Source organism: Acipenser ruthenus, chromosome 2 (assembly GCF_902713425.1).
Source record: "Acipenser ruthenus chromosome 2, fAciRut3.2 maternal haplotype, whole genome shotgun sequence".
Classification (NCBI taxonomy): domain Eukaryota; kingdom Metazoa; phylum Chordata; class Actinopteri; order Acipenseriformes; family Acipenseridae; genus Acipenser; species Acipenser ruthenus.
In genome coordinates this window covers 6,543,999-6,571,456 of record NC_081190.1, presented here as the reverse complement: position 1 = coordinate 6,571,456, position 27,458 = coordinate 6,543,999, and the positions used below count along the sequence as shown (strand labels likewise).

The following is a 27,458-nucleotide window of genomic DNA, read 5'->3' as shown; positions in this document are numbered from 1 at the left end:
GGGTGACCTCTCTGACCACTGCCCTGACGCCGATGGCTGCCCACTGAAAGCTTGTCTCCGTGCAGCAGGCTGGTGCTTTGTCCCAGCACTTTGTTGTGGTGGGTGGGGGTTGTAGTTGAAAGAAGACGCTGGGAGGGTGTGAAAGTTTGTAATTGGCTGCCTGAATATACAGGGGGCCCCAGAGAAAACAGCTCTTGGAATGTATGAGATAAAGCCATATGATACCTTCATATTGGTACATTAGGCTTTCATTTAGGAAATTTAGAAAGCATATTAGTGGATTTTTGGGGGGGGGGGGCAGGGGGGGGGATGAAGCTGGTGAAAACATTCTGGTGACAATTATTAGTAAATAATAATAATAATAATAATAATAATAATAATAATAATAATAATAATAATAAATAAATAGTCGATAGTATAACTTTGATAAAATGTCACATCTAATTTCCCTAAACTCTGACTGGATTTAAAACAAACATAAATAAAGCAATGGATGGATGGATACCTTAATAAAACAATGAACTATATATGCATTAAAATAAAAGGAAACGCATTCTCAAGAGCCTTCTTTAAAACTGAAAAACACATCTCTGTAGTTGGCCTATCAGTTGGTTGTTTCTGAGCTATTCCCTTCTTGAAAGTAAAAATGTCAGTAGGAGGTAATGTGTTTTGCCCTGGAAAGCTGTGCTTTGTGCAAGAAAGAAAAAAAAGGCTTTGGTTTTGATCCAGCGTCTTTTTTTTGTTTTAACTCAATTGCATTAAAAAAAAAAAAAACTGCTAGTGCTTTCCTTCTGTGAAAGCAAGTGATGTATTGAACAAAGGGACCGAGATACCAGCAATTTAGTGGCCCTGTAGTTGAAACCTATAATGAAGTAACAAGACCTTGTGAAGCACAAGTCTGCTTCAGGTTGACAGAGCATGGTAAAGGTTACTCCAATAAAGTTTCCACACAGCTGGGGAGCAACGCCTACAAGTCAGCCTACCCCAGCTGAGCATTCTCCCTTGGAAAGCTGAAGTTGATGCATTAGTACTGCCACTGCCAGTCATTTATCTAGCCTGCCACCAGTGGGCAGTGGCACAAAGCTTGTGACGTGACAGTCTTGCTCCAAGTTTTCCAGTGCATTTGCTAACAAAGGAACCCCAGCCTGATGAAATGTTCAGAAAAACACAGAATGGATGAGGGCATGAATAAAGGGATCCCTTGAAATGTGTTTAATACTCCTTTAATACATGTGTATTGTGGCTTCCACAAAGGAGAAAACACATGAACAACCTGTTGTGGTGGGAGTGATCATTATTTATAATGAAGGATTGCATTTATGAGTTTATTATTAGGAAAGCATTTAACAGCCTGAGAGCTCCCTCTTCTAGTCCTGGGTTGTGATTCTGTCAGGTTCGTATAGCTTTCTAAAAATGTATAGTAGTATTATTAATATGGATTTATGTAAAACTTGACATGTTTTTTAAATACTAAAAACAGTCATCCATTTACCTGACTAGCAGTAGATTTAGCCTCAAATAGAGATTGGATTTTAGAAATAGATATTTGACAAATAGAGATTCGCCGTTTAAAAAAAAAAGTTGTTTCAGATAATCAGAGATCCCCATATATAAAGGAGAAATAAAAGAACACATTGCTATTTATTGCTTAGTATGTATGAATAATAAAGAAATCAACATTTTAAGAACAAAACAAAATGTTGGGCATGATCTCATGAATGATTTAATTACAAATTAGGACATGGAATGCATAACCCAGTTGGTAAAGTAGCTCTCAAGAAAACTGCTTTGAAGATGTTTTTGTCTCATTGAAGGAAAAACCCTTATTTATATAATATTGATGTATTACTTATTTATATGGGTTGTACTGAACTTCCCTATATAGATAATAAATATGTTTTGCATGTAATTTAACTTGAGAAAAAGTATGAATTGAAAGGCAGAGTACTATGTAAATAGCAAAGTACATTACATACTGTGCTTTTAAAAGATATACAGTAGCATGTATAAATGATAGGACATATATGCAAGGACATATCCAAATTAATGGGAGTAAGTTTATGATACTGTATTTGCTTTGCCAATTAATGTTGCCGTATTAAGTGTGTTATAAAAGTATCTGTCAAAATGAGTGTGAACTACATGCTATTTGAGTGAAATATAACAAATCATTTATCCAGTAAAATGCATATTCTTTCAATTGAAAATTTCCAGAATTTTGAATTCCTTGAAAGACATTGAAAATAAATACTATAGATATAGTGCCGTTACTTAGCTTTTGTATAGTCTTAATTGGTGTAGATGTGTTGAATTCTTAGGCTTTCTTATTGCGTTATTGTTGCGGGTGAGAAAACTATAATTTTTATAATCACTCAAGATGTGTTATTTTTCTGTTGTCAACGCAAATGTTGTGTTAGTGTCATATAAACAGGGCGAAACATGTCTGCAGATACTGTGCTTTGACTTTTAAAATGCTGTGAATGTAGAAGCCTTATGGCGACTTTCACGCGATTTGATTGGCTCTTGTAATTGTGATATTTACATAAATCTCAACTACCCATAAGTAGTTATTGCTTTCTCTCACCTTAACTCGAAAGCTACTTATATATATATAGATAGATATAGCTAGAGATAGACAGACAGACAGACACACACAACACTATAGTGGGGTGTGTTATAAGTTTATGATAATACCTGGCTTGGGTAAATGTGTTAGGTGATTGCACATAATACACATATATACACACACACACTATTTATTGAATGCCCCATTTATGATATTGCCAGGGATCACTGACATAACTTATTATCAATGTGGGATACAAATCTGTTTTTGGTCTTATTTAAAGGTTTGTTTTGGGGGAAGGGGAAATAATGCATTTACACTCCATAGCAACTAAGCAAGCATTTTGTATGATATGATTACAATAGGTGCTGTAACAATGATCATATCACAGAATGTAATTATAACAATTTAGTAATGAACATTTCAGACTAAGATGTGTATGTGTATATATATATATATATATATATATATATATATATATATATATATATATATATATATATTATAACACAAATTGCCATACAGCCAGCCATTGAAATGAGGGGATGTACCCCCCTTGGTCCATTTGAGCTGTTATGTTTATGATAATACCTGGCTTGAGTAAATGTTTTTGGTGATTGCCCATAAATTGATTTTAGAAAATTGCCAGCTTGCATAGAAACCATGATCATTAGCAACTATAGTTCCCCCTGGTAGGCAAGAGGAATCCAAAGCTGACATTTAAATGGAAGAAGGGCAAGATGTCTGTAAAGTTTGTATTGGCATGAGTTTGTCACCTGCGATGAGCGTTTGATATTTAGCCTCAGTCAGACGGTCTTTGAATTATATAATGTTCATTTGACAGCATTACTTTCATGTTTTAGTATTGTTACTGTTCAGCTATGTATTCCATCGTGTCCAGGTTTTGTTGACAAATAACATTGCCCAGCACTCATGTGTTTCAGTATTTTGAAGGCTGGTTGATGTTGAAAATGGATTATGCTTGATGGTAACTGACACCTGCCCTTTGGAAACAGTAACTGTAATTCAAAGCATTGGATGCTTGTCTTGCTTTTATAATCCTCTCTTAATAGTTCACAGGAACTGCATTTTAAAATCATCCCCAAATGACTTTTCACAAATACCACACAAGGGCAAAGTCTTCATCAGGTAGCTTGGTTTATCAGCAGAATGCACATCCACTGCCACACTTCCTGACAAGTCTCTCTTTTTTCACGCCAGGCACCCCAATGCCCATACAAGCACATGCTCTAAAAATCAACAGCCGTCCCCCTGATCTGTGTTTTTTTGTATTGACTTCATCCAGGAGGGTTACGGAGTGATCGTGCTGAACCCCAACGAGAACTACATCGAAGTGGAAAAAACAAAGAAGCAGACTGAGCCCTCCCCGGACAGCTCTGACGAGCCTGCAGAAAAGAGGGAGCGCAAGGATGAGAAGGAAACTAAGAAGCGCCGCGACTTCTATGAAAAATACAGGAACCCCCAACAGGAAAGAGAGACTGAACAGATTCCCATCCGGGTTAGTGACATTCTTCTGCTTGCTCGTAGGTTTTTGGAGATGTATTTAAAGGTTGTTTTATGGAGCACGTTGAAAGTTGTAATTGCTGGTTGATTTGTAGGCTGACAGAAGGTATGGGTTGCTGTCAGGCACTTTTCAGGATGTAATTATCAGATTTTTCAATGTTTCTTAAAAAATACACTATTGTACTGCTTAAACTTTAAAATTTGACCGAGGCTTCCTTAACCTCAAATAATCTAACTAATAGACGCTTTTTAAAATGACTGTTTCAGCTGCCTTGAAGCTGCGGTTGCCTAGCTACTGTGTCAGAGATTGCTCTAAGGCAAAACACCTGAAAAGTTTTCAAAAGTAAAAAAAAAAAAACACGCTACAGAGTAAAAGCCTTGGCAATGTGACATTTGTTAACTTTGCCACACTGTAGCTTGACATACATTTGCATGTTGTTTCATCACGATGCTGGCTTGTCAAACCATAAATCTCTCCCTAACTATATTTTATCTGTGAACGCTGCAAAAAACCCCAATAATGTGCATGCAGTGGATAATTTATTTTACTCTCTTTCATTAACGTCTTACCATCTGTGGCTGCAGCTCTGCTTCTGTGTGACTGGCCGTTCGAGCATTGTGTGGTGCATATCATCTGAAGGAAGATGAAGGAAGAGGAGATATTAATATCTTAATAAATATTTAAGCTAGAAGAGCTCCGGAATGGTATAATGAGGAAACTCAGCCCCTCGCTATTCCTTTTCCTCTTTCTCAGTGAACCTTTGCACTTTGTAATGCTAGCAGCATGAGATCGTTATAGCAGTGCTACCCAAGGTTTTCTAATTCTGCAGGGGGCACACAATATTATTCACTCTTTGACATTAGCTTCTGCTTGCTTTCCATACGATACATTATACATAGTAGTCAGATACGGTGCATGCAAGACCAGAACTGATTACTTTATCTTGTGTATTTAATATCAGAGAAATGCAAAACTGAAATGGTTTTTTTTGTAATAAATAAAAAGACACAATGCACACAACATGCAGGTGACATCATCTGCACATCTGCCGTGCCTCTTGACACAAGTATATATATATATATATATATATATATATATATATATATATATATATATATGTATGCTTAGCCTGTCTTTGAGGTTCATAAAGCATGGTAAACAGACAGACCAGACATCAGAAAGACAGTATCCCTGAAGTTATAGACCAGGGAATGCACAATGCTTAGGTTCTTTTCTTCTCCTTTGCCTATGAATTTTGAATATGGGGGGGTCAAAATATATATTTTGTCCCCACCCCCCCCCTTTTTCGGTCATTATTTATGTGTTATACCTTGTTGTGTTTGGCATTGGTTTGCGTTGAAATCTTTAAAATAAATATAAAAATGGAAAAGTATTCAGAGGATGGGCCACATTTATAAACAATCACAATAACTTCTCCCTACACGCACAAACATGTTGGTTTGACCCAAGGCCTGCACCGTGGCTAACGTTAGCTAACAGTAAGAAAACAGGTGCTTATTGTTTTAACCTATCAGCACCAAGCATTGTCCTGCAATAGTGTTACTTTCCGAAAGTCTCGTAGCAGCAGGTTTCGCTGTGGTAATTGAGCTCAGCATTGTCTGATGACAAAACGTAAAAAACATTACCTAGCATCCAGCACTACATTTAAAACAAAGCCGAGCAAGGAATATTTTAATTTAACATACTTATGTCTATATATCTGTCAATAAACAAGCCATATTATTACATTTTGTACATGTTATTGTTTGCGTTTGTTTCGCACTTCCCTTTAATAAGCTGAATGTTGGAATTATAGGTACTGTACAGCATTGTGCAGATATGCCACAGGAACTGGTTCTGCCATTTGGCGCTACTTGTGTTTGTACTTAATAAATGCACAGTTAGTAGATATTCTATATTTTATGTTGAAACATCTGTCCAATTTTGTGGGTTTAGGCCTAGTGTTACAAAAAACGAATCTTGAAAAAGATTGAACAGTAAGAATGAGGTTTACCGGTGCTTCCCTCCCCCCCCCCCCCCACTATTAAACAAAGTCAGGCGCCCCTGTGCGTGCGTATTATTTATATTAATATTTAACTTTTACATTTTTCTGATTGTCTCATTCATGAATTTTATACCAATATGTTTTTAATGAACAATACAATGGGTGATCTTCACTGACCGCTGAGATCCTTAGATATCAAAGCATTTGCTTTATTAGTTTGTACTGTATCTTTCCTTAACTGGGAAATAATGTACTAGCTGGCCTACATTATGGCTTAGCAGAGGAGTGATTTAGTCAGGGCAATAACATGGTGTCAGACAAGCCTGCCAGCCAAGGCTGTTTAATATGTTTTGTAATAAGACAGAATTCTTGTTTTTGAAAACATCTGCCAAGCCGCATTTGAGAGTGAAGACAGCAAATGTCAACAGATTAGTAATAAACCTGCAAATTTAGTTTCTCTTTCACTGACAAGGCAGACCAGAATAAATCCAGCCTAACAATGTTAGACTCTAAGAGTACATGAAATTATGAAAATGGTTAGCAGGGCTCGGGATGCGTACAGTATATGAGCATTCGGTATGGAATCAGCGTGTTTCGCTGCCGGCGAGCCTTATCCTTATTGATGGAAACGTCATGTTTGCCTGCCCACAGTCTCTCATCTTGGCAATCATATTCAATGCACATCTTTCGTTGTTTGTCATTCATTCATATAGGAGACGGCATAATAAATACTATGTAACAGTTCTAGTATAGGACATTGGTTGCTGTTTCTTCTTCTTCTTCTTCTTCTTCTTCTTCTTCTTCTTCTTCTTCTTCTTCTTCTTTGGCTTCTTTGTTCGAAGCATAAAGCCAAACATTGCACACCCACAGCTGGCCTAAACATGAACAGTATCATCATCAACAGGAAGGGAACACAACTGAGCCGTGACAAAGTAAATGTTTAGCCTCGTAATGCATTTCCCTGTGCTTCAAATTAGAGAATCCTTTTTAACTTTTTAAGATAATTGTACCAATTTGATCCCAATTCTCATTAGATATTCCCTTTAGGCACTGCTTTATGATTGGGGTGAGGGGTGCATAGAAATCAGCCAACTCCTTAACAGTGAGTTTTTCATCATTTATTGCCGTATAGCCCCTTTTTTTTTTTTTTTTTTTTTTTTTTTATAAATCAAGCTTGCTATTTTATTTGTGCTTTTTATTTATTTATTTATTAAATAGAAACAGACCACCTGCATATTATGGGTTGGGCTGCTGTGAGCAAGTAGAAAATAAAGCTGAGTTGATTAGTACAGTTCCTTACACACATTAATAAGCCCTTAACTGCTTTTACCAATCTTACTTTTTAGCCTTTAGTTCATAGTTTCTAACCTCCCAACCTTGCCTAATCGCTAGTCTTTCCAAGATCACAGTCCATTGATTCATGTTTAGTGATGCTGAGTTTCTTAGCACTTGCTATACAGAAGTTTGGGAGTTCACTTTACTCTGAATTTTAGCACTAATCCAGTTACCTATTTTCTGCCAGCCAAGCGAGGGAATACCATGAACAAAAAAGACATTCATGGCTTAAGAAGCTTCCAAAGATTTCCATTGGGTCTGACTGGGCAGGATTAGAATTCTGCTGTTTGAAAAAAAAAAAAAAAAACAATCCTAAGGATATAAAGACAATCAGCAGAAAGTTCAGACTTGCGTTTATAGGCATTGGTTTCTGTAAAAGATAATAATACTTTTGCATTTCTTCTTGTGGCATTCATCAATAATATAAAGGACCCCATCCTTTGTAGGATCTTTCTTTCTTTCTTTCTTTCTTTCTTTCTTTCTTTCTTTCTTTCTTTCTTTCTTTCTTTCATTCTTTCATTCTTTCTTTCTTTCTTTCTTTCTTAAGACATGGATTATGTTTTTTGAAAATGTTTTTAAAATTCATTTTCTACTTTGAAGTGTGCTGGCCCATGTGTATTATTTATTTATTTCCATATTTATTTCTGTCTGATTAAATGTCAGTGGAGTTATAACATACTGTTCTAAATGCCAAGCCTGTTTGAGATGAGATGTATGCATTATTGTGTCACCTTTGTTTGAGAGAGCATGGCAGAAATCTGCTGATTCAGACTGCTTTCAATCAAAGCAGACTTGTCTTCAGTGCACAATATACTCTGTTTGGCTGGGGTTATTTCTAAATATATGCTTTTATACACTTTTATATATATATATTTTTACATATTAGTAATTTTCAAAAAGGGTACAGGTTATTTGTTTGTGCCATTCTTGGGCAAGTGAAAGTGTAGTCTCCAAGATAAATGTATTTGTTTATTTATTTTTACATATACATTTTTTTTAATGCTTTCATAAGTAAGTTGCATAAAAAGCTGAACTATTGAATAATGAACTAAATTGATGAATCACAGATACAATTTGTAGTACATTAAATGCTATTATCATTTAATACTGTTATGGGAAGTGTTTTTAAAATCGGTTAAGTGCTGCTTCTGCTCAGTAAAATGGTATTAATTATATGTTTGTTTTCCAGCTAATTCAAAATGCAAGAATATTTGAGTATTACATTTTAAAAAGAATATTCTTAATGTCTGTCCTTGCGCTAAAATACAAAAACAAGAAAGCTGAATTCCTCCTGTACAGATTTCATGATCAGTTTTCATTGCCCAGGATGTGTGAGGCGGCTGGTATTAGTATTTGCGCGTACTGTAGGTGGCAGCTCCTTTACCAGCACTGCGGAGTGCAAACACATCCCACGCCACTGAGAGCCTCAACATCAGTGGAATGCCTTTCAAAAGCTGCTCAACATCCAATCCTTGGAAAGCCTCCAAGGTGAGGCCTCTGGAGTTCAAGTTAGAAGGTTGCTCCCAATCTTCCAGTCAGGTCAACCAAAAAAATGAAAGATATGATCCAGGGTCTGGGGTAGAAATTCATATCAAAACAACTGCTCACCATGTCATCTGACAGCCAGCTCTAACAAATGTGCCTCTGTTTTAACTTGTGTCAATTAATTGCTAAAAGTAATTTAATCTGACGGTGGCAGGATGTTGAAAGACTGGTGGAGATGTCACAAAGATGACCTTTCTGCCCATGTGCAGCCAAAAGCCATTTCTAACAAGGAATCTCAGAAAGCTGAGCAACTTCTTTTGTACTTTGTTAATTAGTTATTGATTTGAAACAATGCACCACCAAATATTGTCAGATTAGCTTGACGCCAGCAAGGTCTTAGTGTTATACAGTCTGGTCCTGATAATCTTTATAGTATAGAACAGCCCCCTCCCTCGGATATCTTTATTCTGTTATCCAGTCAGCCTGCAAGACTTCCTGGCTTTGTTACAGTGTTGTCTTTCCTGCAACATTCTGTATCAACTAATTATTACCCAAGATGGTAATGTGATATCTACTCCAGTACTTTTTACTGTAAGCTTAGTGCAAAGGTGGTGTATTAAAGAACGAAAAAAAAAACCTCATGCATTATTCTAAAACTGACCAGCAATATAAGCTCATGTTCATACATGAAGAATTGCATGGATACTGCAGAGAAATGCAATGAAACTGCAGCGTATGTCTTAGATTGAAGGACCTGGGCAAACTTATTTCCATTTTTTTTTTTTGTATATGTTTGCAGATAAATATTTTATGAAGAATACATTCAAGGACTTATAAAAGTGTAAACAGCAGTTTATTAGGTATGTTTCTGTCTTCCATATATACCTCAATATACGTGGATATTTGTATATACTGTCAGTGAAAGCCTCCCAACAAGAACGTTTTCTTTTAGTAAATTAGAATCATATAAATCCAATTAACACTAAAGTACATTACAGTTTACAATCATTTGTGAAATATATTAAAAGGTATATAAATATATTTAAAAAAAAATTAGAGCAGAAAAACGAAAATACAAAAAAAAAAAAAGACAACTTGCTGACATAAACCTCACAATGTCGTACTTGCATTCAGTGGGGGAAACAAGGTATGCAGATTATATTTGTCTATTAAAAATAAAAAATATTCCTCACACAATAATATGTCTCGTCTTCTTGGTTTTGGACTGGTAATGGTAATTTATGGCCAAAACCAACTTGAGAGATATATTATTGTGTGACAATATATTCGGACTCGTATATTATTCTATGTATAATATACTAGACCCTGATACAGCCATCTGAAATTACTTTGTATTCGTTTGTATCAGATGACAATGGTGTCACATTAAGATTAGCTGTACTGTTTATTTAACTAGCCTATAAATAAAAGATACAGTATAGAATGCTGTGAGGTACAGTCTAATTTACAGCCCACTCAAGGTCAGAGCTGCCTGAAGTCCTACTTCTTGTGGGTGGATATCAGCCTGTACTGTACAGCACCATATACAATACTTACACTGAAAACGCTTGCAAGAAACAGCTCCTGCAGTACAGCTGTGACCACATCAACAGCCCTCAGATCAGTTTAATTGAAAGACAAAAAAAAGTTTATCAGTTTAGATTTGAAAATGTATTGGCCCTGTATGATTCCAGGATATTTTAATGCACTCAAATCACTAAGGACCCCGCATGTGATTTGGGGAACAGCTGATTCAAATCATTCCCAGCTAAAATCCTAAAGCAGTTTAACTAAACGGAATATGTAATCATTCTTCTGATATTTGTATCAATGCAACCAGACATGTTTGTCAGCAGTTCTATTTATGTCCAGCGTTACAGTGTATGAAATTGACATTGACCAAATAAATTGTCCCTCATTTCTCTTGTTTCTTACTGGAATCTGTCTGGGACTTTGATTAGTGTGTTAGGCAATCACAATGCAAGAATGTGCTTCTTAGTTGGCTATATATATTTCAGCATAGAAATCAATGGAAATTATAAAAATAAATACATTGAATTATAGATCTATATTAAGGAGGTCATGGCACATTGTCTCTCTGCAAAATCCCTTTAAATAATATTTTGACTGTCATTGGATTTCTAGGCACCAATTCCCTAATAGTTAAGATGTACTGTTGATTAGATTTACTTGCAGTTGGCAGAAGCAAGTTTGAGCATTTGAACCCAAGTTTAATTGAATTTCCTGACTGCTTACTTAATTTATTGTCATTTAATTTAATTTAAATAGGAAAGCATCTGGGCATATTGTAGATTAGGCACTGATCACTAGTTAAAATATACCCCATTCTATTGTTTTAATTGCTCCATACCTTTCATAAAGGTTATTAAGATAACACTGGATGGTAATCATTTATTGTATTTTTAAGAATGTTTCAGTACGTGAAATGTATCCCCCCTTCCTCTTTAATAGATTGATACAGTGGCATTGTTAATTAGTTTTAAAATAAGTTATTTAGCAGCAACAACTTTTCATATCACTTTTGGTCATGGTTTTTAATTACATTTTTACACATTTTAAAGCAGTTTGTGTGAACACTATGGAGTTCAAGAAGTTGCCCTGCCAAAACTTTGAAAAATAACATTATGCATTATAAAACAGATACATAGATAGGAAACATAACATGTTACAATTATACAGGCAGTGACTGAAGGGGATATTTAAAAAGAAAATACTAAAACACACAATGCATTTGCAAGTTAAAATCTCACAGCTCCTGTACCAGTAAGTAAAATGGATGTGCAGTATGGACTTGGTTATACTAATGTGGATCCATAATGCGACACACAGGTCAAAAAATAAAAGCTTTCAGAAAGACTTGTGTTCTAAATGATTTCAGAGAGTATCGTGTTCTTCTCCAGAGTCGAAATTATATTTGATGACTGTTTAACCTAAATACACTTGTTTTATGTATCACTAATGCATGATGCTATTTAGAAGACAATAGAGGCTTCATTGGAGAGTTAAGTAACCTCTCTGAATGTAAAATGCATATCTTGTATGTTTGCAAAGTTATTAACACATAAGACAGAAGATGATACCTGTTACATTTTTTATTAAATATTTTTGTTTTATAATGAATTCAAAGTTCTGATCCTTGGCATGATTTAGATAGAATCATGGTTCTTATTATGCTTTACATACATCTTCAGTTTAAAATGTTATTATAAATATATTGTAAATATTTGAAAGCTTATTAACTCTGCCCAGCGTCCCGGATTTTCCGAGTATTACTTTAAACACACAAACACCTTCAGACTTCATACATAATCTTCTTGATTAGTGAAGGCCCCTTCCTCTTTGATTAGACGGTATCCACATCACCCATTTGGTACAAAACAAGAAACATTTCAGCCGCTCAACTTACCTTTGTTCTTCCTGAACCCAAAACTGTTATTCAAAATACTTAGCAGTTGTTTGTCAAATGTGTTGAAGTCTGTTGAATTCATTGTTTCCTGTGGTTTAGCTTTTTTTTTTTTGGCCATAATGTTATTTTTCTTGCCCTTGCACAGCGCTTTTATATTTCTGTTTCTCATTAGGCCGTGTAAACAGACCGGAGGAACTGGAAATCCAAACATATTTCTGAAGGACTTGGGAATTTGAAGGGGTAATGGGTTGAAAAGCAAGGCTGACATTCATTTTAATAGAAACTTCTGCACAGACTTGCAATAGAGATGCATTGCTCAGATTAGCCATTCCTTGTTTTTTTTTCTGGCAAAACAAAAAGGCAAACAGATTAGTATTGGATAACAAGTGTCTGGAAATTGTACCTTGAATGTTGTATGCAAGATAATTCCGTTTCTGTTTAGAGAGCAAACCTAATCTGGAATGACAGTCGTATGTGAACTAAAGCTGTCTGAAGTTCACAATGACAAATATTGTTTCGTTTAATGGCGTATTCTTTTTGAATAATTCAGAACAGTTTACAAGCTTGAAAGAAATTCTGATGATGAAAATGGAAATGGTCATTGGGTACGTTTTAGAAACAAGTTCTTTCTTAGGTTTTAATATATATATATATATATATATATATATATATATATATATATATATATATATATATATATATATATATATATATATAAGAACAATAATCTCTGTTTAATTATCATTAAATTGAAATCAGTAAAAGTCTAATTTAAATCAATAAATATTGCATCTAAAAAGCCTGAGAATTGGATGACTGCTGAAAAACAAATAATGAAGTTCGTTAAAAGTGGTATAAAAGCTAGAAGTCTTCCTAATGTTTAAAACAATCACAACAGATAACAGGAGACATGGACTCTCTTTTCAACAGCCTCCAATCCTGAAACTATATGTATCTGTACTGTATGTACACAGTATATACCGGTATGTAGCTACCTGTTGTATGTATGTATGTCTACTTGCAAGCAGTGCACAAGATACAAATTGTATAAAACCAACAGTTTATTGGATTAGACACAAATGCAATCTGGAAGATTTGTGGAAATTCAAGGCAGTTATTGTGTTCACCATGTGGAGTGCAACATAGGCAGTCACACTGACATACAGACCACATTTTGTATGAGGAACCATTAATAAAAAAATAAAAGGTTTGTTCAAGCACACCCTTGAAATAAACGGCAATGGCTTTTATATTATTTTTTGACAGATGACAATAGTGTCGTGATCCTATTGCAGATACTGTACTACAGTATGTGTAACAGTTTAAACAAAGGGGTTTTATGCTATTATGGTAAGCATGTACTTTTCACCTATTCACTTTCTTTCTGCAATTCAAACTTATGCAGAGGTGCCTCAAAGAGAAACAGTGCCTTTAGTTCTAATGTATGGAATAAGATGGAAAACCCGAGCTGTAGCCTAAAATGGACTGCCAGTCATTTCTTAAGATACTGGCAACAGGCTAGCAGTAGGGGGCCCGTCAAATTTGGCATCCGCACAGAAAATATGTGAACCTGTCACTGGATGCAGTCTCAAAGGGTGGACTGCTTTGCAGGAGCTAATTAACCCAAGGAAATAATTACACAAATATGCAAATGTTGTTTAGATAATTCCATGTGTTATCAGCTCAGGTAGTCAATCATATACAAGGGCTCTGGAAAGCCCAGGTGTTTGAAGCTGTGCGTAGTTGATAAGGGCTTGTACCTGCGTTTCTTCAGCAGCATTAGAAACACATTGATGCTATACTGAATTACTCACTAATACAGTCAGTGTGCCTCTGGATGGGCTCATTGTTGATCTGGTGTAACATTCTCTTTTTTCTTCCTAGCTATTCTGTTCATATAATAAAACAGATTCAAACATGCCTGTCTGTCTGTCCTGCAGTAAATCTAATCATTTTACAAAACTGTAATATCACTGTGCATACAGTACCTGAACCACCTGCGACTCCCTGTAAGGCCACTCTTGCATATATATATATATATATGGAGATAGATAAACAGAAAAGGACACGTACTCAATTCTGTGACAAACATCTCTGTTTGTAGTCTTCGTTTTGTAATGTTTTGTTATGTATTCCAGTTTTTTCTTTTGGCATTCATATATATATATATATATATATATATATATATATATATATATATATATATATATATACTACAATTGAGTGTTTGATAGTTGTGGATGTCCATTCTTGCTGGTGTTAGAATAAGATTATATTTTTTATGTTATTATTTTTATATTTCACAAGAAAAAGGAACACAGTTTGCACCTAAAACAGGGTGTGTACATACAAGTGCATCCTTATTTCCAGTTAACAGCCTGGAATTATAAACAGTGTGTGTATTATTGTCATACTTAGTGTCTTTTGAATTGCCCTGAAGATCTCTATTTATGTTCATACTTGGTGACAAGTTAATGAAATACTTTATTTATGTATTGATTGAATGATTGTTTATGTATTTGTTAAGCAATAATCTTCTGTGTTTGGCCAGAGTTGCGCATGCTGTCAACAACTGCAATTAATAAAGGTGCATTAAAAGTACCACATTTTTACAGAATTTATAGACCTTGTTTACCAGCCTGAACTTGTTTCAGAAGTACAATAAGCTGTGGATCACAAAGAAAATGCTTGCCTAATGAAAACCAGAACCCACATAATTGAACAGAACAATGCATTTCACTCATGTGGGGTATTACTGGAAATCAAAGTTGTGAAATGCTAATGCATGTCTCTTGAATGATTTTTTATAGCAAAGCTAAATGAGTTCTATAGTAAATAAAATGTTACCATTCCTATTTTCTCAGCTGTTTTCAATATAAAAAATAAAACAAAGATACATTTCACATATTTTTATTTTTTATTGCCTGAAATATATTTGGTGTAAAATCATTATTAAGACTTCGAAAACAGTAAATAAAACTTTCTTTTTCTTGTTTTTTTCTTACAGGAAAACAGTTCCCCTGAAGAGCATGTAGTCTATGTGTGGGACAACTTTATATCTAAATCTTCAGCGAAGAATATATTTTTTGTTGCTCACAGTTATGGTGGTCTTTCATTCGTAGAACTGGTAAGCTGATCTGTTTGTTTTTTTTAAAAATATTTTTATTATTTTAAATCAAATAACCACTCACCGAGTTGGTGCCTTTTAGATACTATGGGGGAAACCAGATAATGATTAAAAATAAATACAATTCAGTTTCTTTGAGGACTCGGTTCTTCTGTAAATAATCCAGTTCATCCTTATCCTCGGGCAGATTTTTACTTCCTCTACATCTCAAAAGTAAAAGGAAAATTTAAACGAGTGGACGGGTTTTTTTTTTTTTAACTGACAAAGAAATGCAAAATAGCTTTCTCATCATGGTGTAATGGTATTACGTTAGCAAACTATCCTACAATCTATCATCTATATAAAAACACTGTGCTTGCAGTTTGTCAGTACGGTAGGTGCTAGGTTTAGTTAACGCAGTGACAGTTTACGCAACAGCCAGGTTCATTTTCCTTGAGTTGCATTGAAATAAGGTGTGAGCATTTTCTTCGTTATCCAAAACTTTTTTTTGTGTGTTTAATGTGTTAAATATTCACGCTGTGCTTTGTCCATAACTAGCTCTGGTGTAGTATTTTGTGTGGTCTCTCCTTCACGCTGCATTTTTAACACTATCATACCAACTGCAGAGAGCCATCACCAAGTATTTATGGGGGATGATGAAGGTGCATGTTAACAAGCTTTAGAAAACCCTTGTCACATTTAATAATTAACCTTTCTTTTAGGTATTTGCTTTTAATGCACGCATATTCAGTGAAATATTGCTGGTTTTGTTTTGGAGCTGTGAGTTATGAACATGAAATGTGGTTGGCTTTTGGTTTAGTTCTGTTTGTTAAAATCATTTATACAAACATGGAAATTGAAGTCCTGCTTGCTCATATCATTAAAAACATTCATGTTTCAATCTAAAAGCTATTCATTTCAAACGGGCATTTCATTTTAACAGAAGCATAAACTTGGTGAATCCCTGACAAATTGCATACAATATGCATATTCAGTAATAAACAGTAAAGCTGACTGCTACAGTAGCTTTTTTTCGAGTCTGTGCTGGAGAAACAAACTGGAAAGCCAGTGTGTATTGAGCATTGCCTTGTTTATATAAAGTAGCTTTATTATAAAGCATACACAGTACTGTATTGGAGTTTCTTTTTTTAAGATTGGCCTCCCAAACGTGTGAGCAAAGGGCATGAGATGGAAGCTGTGTGGCTCTCCACTCTGACATTCCCGTCTGCTTGTCTCCCCCCATCACACTGGTGGATTTTTCTCTACTTTTGTTTTCCCTTTAGTTTCGTGCACGCAGATGTCTACGAACAAAACTTGACTTTTGACCCCAGGGCCATGGGGGTCAGAGTGCCCTGGGCCTGTGAAATTATCCCAGGCTAAGCTAAAGTCGTCCCCCATCCCTATACAACTGCATGCCATCGTGCAGGAAGTAGCCAGTAAGTAAGAAGTTAGAAAGGAGCTTTGTCAAGGAGACAAGATGGTCTTAGTGAGGAACAGGGTCCCTGCACTAAAAAGGGCTGAAGGATATAATACAGCCACTAGTACATCCCATGCACCCTTCATAAAGCAGTGTAAACTTAACAGTGGGGAAATGTGCTGGGTCACGAAGCTTTAGTTTAGCATGATCCTTGTCAGAAAAGCATTGCACATGTCTTATCTGCAGCAAACAAAAAGAGGATTTCTGAGATTCTCATACACTGCTGTCGTGCACACATCCTAGAATTTATTTTTTATTTTTTGAATTTATATAGCAAATATGTGTGTTTAGGGAGTGTGGGAACAAAAAGGATACATTTGACCATAAAGAAAGAAAGAAAAATAAAATCTGTAGAGGGTTTGGGTTAATTATTGCCCCTTTTCAGTTAAATACACTTTTCTGAGCAGGCGCTTCAAAAGCATCCAGATTATTTCATGTGCTTTGTTTTATGATGTGTTCTGTGTTTGGTAGCGCTGAACTCTTTTTATTGCAATTTTATTTCTTTAAAAACTGCATTGAGTATATAGACTAATTATAGTTCCATCAAAGAGCAGCTAAAAGCCTTTGAATGAGAGAGTTTTGCTGCAGGGAGGATGGCTTTATGTCTGTGTGAATGCAGGCCTTTTTATCTGTATTAGAAGCTTGTAGCTAGGGTAGTGGTGTGGGATTTTGCAGACTCTGCCGGTGTCTATTCTCACATGTCAGGACACTGGAGGTTCAGGGGTTCGCTCTTGATTTCATTTCATTTCACAATGGAGGAGCCGAGGAGCCCTTTCTCAGACTGCTGTGACATACTACACACAGGGTGGCACACATATCAGTCTCACTTAAAACATTATGACAAGAGTCATTAAAAGTTTAATTCTTGGCTACTCATATTGTGAGAGTTGTGTAAAGATGTGGGGTGATGCAGGATTTACTCCAGCATCCCACTGCAATGTGCTTAGTAACGCATTGATGGGATGAGATGTCTGCATTATATAAGGAATTATGTAAGATTTCTCAATTCATGAGTGTGTGTGTGTCTGTATCTATGGCATCTGCCGAGGACACGGATTACGAATACCTGCAATATGTAAAGTGGAGTTGCCGACCGCTGGATTGTGGAATCTTGTCAGCTCTCTTTTGTTCTGAGGGAATATGCACAGAATCTGGTTTGGGAATTTTGAGTTGTGGCCAGATAAACTGCAGCACTACAGTATAGGTAATGCAGTAAAAAAATAAAAAAAGAAACATGCAAGGTTACACTGCATATTGGCACTGATTCAGTTAACTGCAGAACATGTCACAGCTGAATAGTGTATGTTAGTGCAAGCTTTACAGGTACTGTAGAACACAAAACTGGTACTGTATGTGAGACCAGTAGATCAGAAAAAGGCACGTACTGCATTTTGGTGCATATTTAGTGTATTAAAAAGTAGGGTCGGCATCAAATACTTTATTTATTTTGTTCCTGTGTTCTCTTGCTCCCGCATTGAGTTTCAATCATGTGTTACTAACTAGCTTTCACTTAATTCCAGTGCTGCTGTGGAATTGTTAACTAACTGCCTCTTGTCTTCGATGTAACTAACATTGTCTAGATAAGTCTTTAACTAGCTTTCATCTTGAGCTTTCTGGAATGAGGACATTAACGATGAACAGTAAACATTGTAAGCAGCAGTGAATTTAGCTGACAGATAGTTGGAGGAGTCTTAAGGGCTACTCTTTTTGTACAATTACAACATGATATCCTGGTTAAAAGACATTTTAAAACAACAACATTAAAAAAAAAAAAAAACAACGTGCATGACATCAGTGTTGGGAGTTTGGGAATAAATTACACTTGTGATGGGGAGAAAGTTATTATAGTAAAAAAATTTTGTGTGGTTAATTTAGATTCAGACGTAATGTATCTGCTGTAATGTATGAACAAAATAATTATACAACAAACGTTGAGTTGAGTCCATTTACATGGTAAAATATTCTTATTTTACATGGGAAAAGTTTTCAGCAAAGCATGCAAGAAGTGTGTGTGGTAGAGAAATAGATTGTAAGGTTAGGTTGTAGGTTGTAAGGTTAATTTTCTTCTTAAAACTAAAAAGCCAGTCTTCTTCCGGTAATCTTCAATCAGAACAGTTAAATTTAGGAACAAAGCAAATCCAAAGACAGTACAGAATGGCAGTGTCCTATTTTCACCAATGAACAGAGCCAGCCCCCCTTTCTTGGAGGCGCTCCAGCCTCCGCCTCGTGATGAAACTTTGAGCCGAAGTTTGTGGATTAGATTGTGGTTCGCACCTCTGATTAAAATCAGCATAACTCATGCATCAACAAGGGGCATCCGCCCGAGATCACAACTGCTCTTTGATCATGACTCTCAGATATGCAGGCACCTTTTGGCTGTGTGCAAAGCTACAGAGATACAAGGACAGGGCAACGCCAAGCAGTAGATTTAAAAAAAAAAGAAAAGAAAAACTGTACATGGTAGATAGCAAGAGAAATTGTTATAACGTATTTATGAAAATAGGCAACCCTGGGGTTTTGTAGAAACCAAAGGCACATTTCTATCTGTATTTCAAATTCATTGAACCAGGAGCACCTCTTGAAACAGAGCATCTCGTTTACAAGGGCAGAGTTTCCCTAGTGAGTTAAAACTGGGCGAAAGAATAAATGAATAACCAGCTACCCTGTTGAGAAGGCAACAGTGAGAACGTTAGGAATACGGCAGAGCTGCCTGCCATGCTATCCCCCTCTGAGTGGCAAAAATGAGGGCACGGCACAACACAACAGGGCACTTAGAGAAATAAAAAGCTCTTCTGCATTCTGGAAGGAAGTCTGGACATGCTAGGAAAACAGTTTTAACATGTCTTTTTTGGTGGTTAATGTTTTATTCAGTTATATAAATATATATAAACATGAAATATCAAGGACTGTAATGAAGGGTACAAATTGTGAAATACCAGGGGAGCACAATATTTTTCATCTGTTTCAGAGAAAAACAAAAAATGAACACAGAAAAAATAAAACAAGAAAATATTAATTATAAGAGCTCACTAGACTGGTATATTCGGAATTACTTTTGGTAATCGAACATATCAAAATAAAAGTTTGCCATTTTAAAACGAGTTAAGTTTATATTCAAAAGTTTTATGTTATGGTATAAAGTGGAGCTGGACCTGTGCTCCAGGTTATTAAATACTATGGAAACATATATATTTACAAACTAATTCCAAGAGACAGATGGTATTGACAGTGAATAACGTTTCCCCCTGTAATACTTCAAAGTGGTGACAAGGCACAGGGTAATAAGAGATGAGCGGTCCTGTGCAATGGCTCTCTGGGGTTAGGGAGACTGCAGGAGAGTGGGATTGCTTTAACCTCTTGTGGACCTTCTCGACCTTGCCTGACACTGCCAGGTAGCAACACAAAACCCAACTGCTTCTGACAGCCTGAGAATCGTTACACAGGGGCAAAAGAGTTCTGTGAGCCCCAGACATCCCATGAAGACAGTTGCCAGTGGCTGGAAGCTGTTGCGAGACTAGCTATTGATAGCTGTAGCATGGGAGCCTCTTTCTGTAGCATCAGTTTATGAAAAGGGGATGGGTTTTGAAAAAATGTTAGAAGTATACTATGCTTATTTATGTATGTATTCTTTTTACATGATAACTTAGTGTTTGAGACTGAATGCATTATAGGGTTTGCAGATATTAAAATGTGGCTAACCTTTGTGCCTCACATTCTTAGTACTTTCTGATTTTGTTTTTCATACATTAAAAATAAATAGTACTAAAAGTAGACTGACTTTGTGAAGTCTTTGTCAGTGTGTTATGTTGTTGAATTAATAATCTCTCTAATCTCTGAGTGTTCCAGAGCGTATTTGTTGTTCACATTTCAGTGGCCAGCTGGTAACATTGGCGCCACAATAGTAGCTTCGCCATCTTTGAATTCAGAGCTCCCCACAGCAATGGCAATGTTTAATCTGTAAAATAAAATTAAAAATGACCTTATCATCAACCCTATCAGCGTGCATCCTCTCTATAAACAAAAGACTTACCTCTAAAGTACCATTTCTTTCAGCCTTTAACAAGCAGAGCGAGTTAGCAAACAGTACAGATCATTCATCAACATTTTCTTCGTTCATCCCACATTATCTTTGCACTTTTTCTTACTAGTGCATTTTAAATGAAAACAAGGAGTACAACTTTTAAGCAAGTGTCCAATTCACAACAACACTTGACTGAACCACACACACAGTTAGCTGTTAGCTGTTACCAATTTAAGCAAATCTGTGCTTTTGTTTAACATGTGAATAAAGGGCATTTAACATGTGCGTATAGTCCACAGGTGTGAACCTGTGCCTGCTTTTCTGTAGACTATATATTCTTTTGGTTCTACTTTTCTGAATTTGCGTTAAAAATAGAAAACATGTTCTACATTCTAAGATGTGATACACAAGAAGCAATATTTAGTTCCATGGTTATATATATATATATATATATATATATATATATATATATATATATATATAACCATATATACATGTTGTGACTTATACTCATGAATATGCATTTGACTTATATTAATGTGATTGGCCAGCTGCGAGGCTCCTTGCAAACTGCAGCCCTATGAACTCGACACAACCCTCAACTCAACTATCAGTGTCAATCACGCAGTGTCTGAAATAAACCTTGAAGTATCACACTTACTTCAAATGCAAATGTTAGATGCTTATAAATACACCAGAACGGATACTTAGGGTTTCTGGTTGTTGGGTTTTATTTCTAACTTAATGCTGTAATTAGCATCATTAAACCATCTCAGTTTCTTAATTTAATCATGGAAAAATGATAATGATAAAATAAGCTCCACTATTTGTCTTCCTATACATTCCTAAAACCACAGTGATGAGCTCTTTACCCTCGCTGCTTGGAGGTTGTAGCTACAACAATAACTGTTACATAAAACCAAGACACCACCCTGGGTAAACTCGTCAAATAAAATTGATAATAATTGCAATGATTCATTATGTGTTTGCATTATAAGAGCACTACTTAAAATGCAGAGCAATTCATTTTATTCTGCCGCCCTCAGTCTGCACGTTATTCGCTGCAGTAGAAAGTCTTATTTAATCGTCTCGTTTCACTTTTTAATAAAAATAGTTGGCAAAAAGCATTTAAAGGCAGGTACATTCCTGCCTAAAAAAACCCAGAAACTCTAGATATATTTTAAATACCGGTATTAAATTGAAATACAGACAGTAGCCTTCTAAACACATCAATCACGCAACATAAGAAAATAGACACAATTAGCATCAACAATTTACTCAAAGCCTCCACTAGTGTTTCCTGCTATTGTAACAACTTTGACTTGCATAAAGAAGGAAAAACATTGTGTGAAATAGCTCGCATCACTCGTGGTATCCGAAGCATAATCAACAAGTACAGAGAACATCATCTGTAATTGAGAAAACCCAGGACTGGAAGACCCAAAAAGCTGTCGAACAAGGATGAGCAATACTTGAAGATAATATCCTTAAGGAATAGAAAGAAGACAAGCGTTGAATTGACAACAGAACTGGCAGAAGGCACCGGTCTCGTTGTCCATCAAATCAACAGTATGAAGGTCACTCTTGAAATCAGGACTTAAAGGATGTGTTGCAGTAAGAATACCTCTGTTAAGAAAGGGGAACAAGACTAAAAGGATAAAATATGCACAAGAACACAGAAATTGGACTATGGAACAATGGTCATAGGTGCTTTGGACTGTTGGTGGACTTTTATCAAGCAGCCCAAAATAGGTAGCAAACATTCAACCCAAACATTGAATCAGACTGGTAAGGTTTCACTGTAAAACATACACGATTGTGTATGCAGATCTTGTAGTGTAGTTTTGCTTTATTTTCCTACTACTAATAACATCAACAATGTTGACACGTCGTTTTCTTTGTTAACAATGTGACAACACTGCCTTTCCCATTCACTTCTGCCATTAAAGAACTGCACACCACATTTCAGCTGCCTTTAAAAGCAGCCCAAGTGGCTGCTGGAGTCCCCTCTTCTGGCACTTGTTGATTTGCTTACTGTACAAACAGCTGTTGGGAAATGGGAAATTCCTGCCAGCAACAGAATAAAAAGAACAACAATTCGACAGACAAACAAATCACAGCAAAGACACCCAAGAAACCAAAACAGGTTTTAAACCATTTCACTTTTAGAACAGCCAAGAACTTGACAAGCAGTGACTATGCATTTGAAATAGACACAGAATAATAAGGTTGTGCTGGAATTGAACCAGGAGCTACCATATCCAGAGGAACAGTCAGAAACTGCTAACAAAGCAAGAAATCCACGATGCATTTGTCATTTATTGATTGATTTACATGTATATACAAGGTAGTACAATAAGATGTTAAACCGTAAAACACTTGACTCATTATAGCAAGTCCTACGGAAGCTGCCAAATTAAAACTTCCCTTTGCTCCTTTTACAGTACCTGGCCTGCTTTCCAAGGTCAGTGTAAGGTTTGGTAACGATCTGCTGTCAAATTGAAATATAAACCCGAAGACACATTTATTATTACTTTATTTAATCTTTAATTAATAGGATTCATTGGACAAGTTGAGTTTTTATCCTGACAAAACAAATACATACATGCAATAAATGACTAAGCCCAATAAATTGATTTTGGCATTGCAGTCCAGTTGCACGGATGGAAATGGGTTCTTCATGTTGCATGCACAGTTGGGTATGGTTTGGCATAACCGGATAGTTTATGGTCTAGTCAGTGTGTACTTTGCAAGGCAAATTGTATTTCTGTGGTAATAAGAATGCTTATATTTTATGTACATAAACATATGTACATACATACATGGGAATCTTGATTGCTAAACAATTTACTTTAAACATACTTTTTTTCTTTTTTGATTATTTTTCTACATGTTTTTAAGCTTGCGTTTGTAATATGCAGATATATCTGTGATACATCTGTAAATACAGATGAAAACTGTATTTTACCTAATCACTTCCTATGGCTTTCTGGCACCTAATCCACTCTTGTGTTGTATATCAAACTTAGTTCAGTGATTTAGCTGCAATAGGGGCATGTGAAATACCAGGATGCAACAGTGTGTATCTATAACATAGTGTGTCATGTAAAACAAATACAAATCTCAACACAATAAAAGATTTATTTCAATATTAATAAATCAAATAAAAGGTCAAACAATCGATCCACAGAGCATCACATTATTTTAAAATAACTCCTTACTGATGCAAATGCATTTTCATCAGTACAGTACAGTGTGCTGTGTAGTTTCTGCTGTGAAATGTTCCATTCACACATTTACCCCTCGCCACTTCATAGGACTGAGGGCCCTCCTTAAGTAGCTCCAGAGTATTAGTGCAGCCGCTTTTAGTTTGATTCCATGAGTGTCAGTGGAATTATCACTCTGCTTTCTTTGAAGCAAATATGGCCATGGACTTTAGGGGTTGAATCCTAATGGTAAGTAAGAGCGGCTGTTATCTGAAATCGGTAGAAGCTTCCAAACAAGGAATGCATGTTCTGAAACAGATACAAGGTAAGTGGGCTCTCTATAAGCTTGATTAAGCTGCTATGCCTGCCTGTCAATATCTGTGGACTGCATTATACCTTATCCTGTCACCTGTTGCATTTGCAATACAGACTCACCATTGCCAGCCAGCAGTGGTTGCTCTAGAAAAAATAGGACATCATTGTTAACAAGTATAATATTACAATTATAATATTTAAATTAGTTGTACATATAGTTTAAGATTAAGCAACATTCCTCGCTGAGTAAATACATGTGTGTATTTATTATTTTGTATTACAAAATAAGTTACAGTTTAGAAATGTACTGCATACCGGTAAATACTGTAACCTCAACATTAATTCACCTGGTCATCCAAATACATGTGTGTGTAATACCAAATATTACAATTAAAATGAAAAAGAGGAATTTGACCCCAAAAAATACAGGTGCCTACTTGAGGTTTAATAAATGCTGCTGTTTTATTGAATGTTCCTGGAGGTGTTTAGATAAAAAAAAGGAAGCGAAGGCCCTTCTTAAAGTGCCTTCTTATTGTGATTGTCTTCATTTCTCCAGCATTATGTGTTCAAGGTAATACTACCTAGTAAGTAATCTACATTAATCATGTTTCTAATCCAGTTGTCAAATGATGGAAGTGAAAAGACTTGGACGAGGTTTTCAGAGTGTTACAGTATTTTTATGCACATGAATGTTGCCATAGTGATGTAATTGAAAATCATTATGTCTCAACCAAGTATTGTTGAAGTGACTGCTCATAATTCACCTCCTTTTGATTTTTGTCCTTCCTTTTTTTTTATCTTCATGCCTGTGTGTAAGGATTTGAAAAAAGTTCCTTTGCAGCTTGCTGTTGAAACTACCTAGTTTAATAGTTCACTTGAATCTTCAGGGATTCATCATTACATATTTACTGGCTGCAGCTGATATAGCTGTAAGGTTTTATCAAATCCCATTGATGTATTGCGCATGTTCCCTCCCCAGGTTACAGGACGTGCTTCTATTTGCATAAGGCCCTGGGCAAGGTTCTTTCTAGCATTGATTGGTCTGTCCAAAGGAGGCTGATGTGTTCTCGTATTGATCACTTTGTTTTTCCCGAAGACAGTGCTACACAGAGTTCATCTCAAACATTGCAGGGGAAGTGAAAACTTTAGTAGATATCTTAATAATGTTTAGGTTCCTGACATGAGCGTAAGCCGGTGCAGTGTAGCAGCAGCACAGCACACTGTGTACTGCAGCTCTGCTCTTCCCAGAGACACCAGAGTGGAGGCAGAGAACAGAGCGCAGATGTTTTGCCTCTACCTGATCTCATGATACCTGGGTCTCGGAGAATTATCTGGCTTCCAGCTAAAATCAAAGCTATTCCCCTTATGAAGCGCACAGAACTCACAGACAATATATATATATATACTTCCCCCCCTTAGCCTGCCTGTCTGGTTAACACTTCTTGCCTTGCAGCTGTTGGTCCTTTCTCAGATTGGGCTCATTGGCATCCTGTGATGATGATGGCTTGATATTGAAACTTGGTTCTGCAGATGACTGTTTGTAGTTTTAGGAAGGGTTTTGAAGTGGACTTGTTCCAGCAATGTATTGTTCTTTTTGAGGGGGGGGGGGTTCCTGTTCTCCAGATGGGGAGACTGTAATGCCGTCTGAAATTCTGCTGTTGGGAAGCTGCTCTGCATTAAAGCATTTCAAGTTTATAGGATCTAAATGTGTTGGGTTCATTTTGGGTACTTGTCACAAGCAGTCTAGAAAAAGGGCATAAGTAACTGTGAAAGGTTGCAAAGGTCTTTTAGAATGTGCTATTAGGAGTTCTTTTTAAACAGTTTATTTATAGTTTATCTATGTGGGTTTCTTTTTTTATGTACTGTCTATATCTGTCATTGCCAAGCATCAACAAAGTGTCTTGATCTTTCTTTAGAAGGTATCAATATGACCTAGAATAGTTTGCAGCTTGTGTTTTTTGTTGTAGCTGGACAAATGTCACTGAACTCTGTGACTGTAAGAGGATTGGAAGTTCACCTTTCAATAGATAAAAGCAGCAGTTCATTTATTTGTAGATAAATTACATTTATACAGTGTGAGTTTATTGACTAAACCTTTGGTCTAGCAAATGTGACATGAGAATCATGTAATGATGTCATGGAAATGAAAACAGCAAACAAACAAAAAACAGTTCATTTAGGGGTTTCAATTTGTACATTGTTTCTAACCACAGTACTAATGTAACATTATTGAAGTTTTTGTGTTTTTCTGGTTGGCTATCAGTTTCCTTTACACTGTTAATTGTTATGTTGAATCCAGAAACCAGTAATGAACTGTTTTATGTAGTGCTATAAGGTTTTATGCAGTGTAAGCCCTGCATATTTCAGTGTGGTCTTCTGCAGCCCTCAGATGCAGTGTTCCACAGTCAGGAAGGCTGCCTGATTGTTAGTTCTCTAGGGACTTCTACATGTTCAAAACTGACTGTAAAAAAGAAAATGCAAGAAGCACAAGCAGCAGTGCAAAATGAAAGTGTCCTAATTGACCTGACTAACTCTAACTGAGAACGGCTACAGCATGTTACAGGGGGTTCGAAGGACTGCGGCCTTTCTCAGAGAGTTGTTACAGTTATTCGTTTTAGGTTCTGATTGAATCAGAGCACTCACGCTGTGCTCTGGCCACTTCAGTTTAGTCATTCAGACCATGCCTCCTGCGTTATGTATTCAGCAGTTCCTATTAGACATCTTCACAGTGAGTGATTCTTCTGGACTTTCTGACATCCGCTTTCATGCATGGCCTGTTATTCTGAGCTGAATTTTTTTTTTCTGAGCTGCCTGGAACATTAAAAACATCTTGGCCGTGTCAGAATTTTTTTAATACTTTTTTTTCCTTCTCTCCCTGATACGAGGTCCCTAGTGACTGAAACCTCTCTCTCTCTCTCTCTCTCTCTCTCTCTCTCTCTCTCTCTCTCTCTCTGTATTTTATATTATTTTATTTCTATTGGTAGAGACAC

The 27,458-nt window shown here is 36.1% G+C and overlaps 1 protein-coding gene across 4 annotated transcripts in view; it reads left to right on the top strand.

Annotated features, from left to right (window-relative positions):
- LOC117404128 (cotranscriptional regulator FAM172A) overlaps positions 1–27,458 on the top strand; it is a 173,171-nt gene that overhangs the window by 76,212 nt on the left and 69,501 nt on the right. For all 4 annotated transcript variants that reach the window (XM_034006878.3, XM_034006879.3, XM_058987422.1 and 1 more), the window contains exons 7-8: positions 3,873–4,085; positions 15,351–15,470. In XM_034006878.3, coding sequence (XP_033862769.3) covers positions 3,873–4,085; positions 15,351–15,470 — 333 coding nt within the window. The remainder of the gene's footprint in view (positions 1–3,872; positions 4,086–15,350; positions 15,471–27,458) is intronic.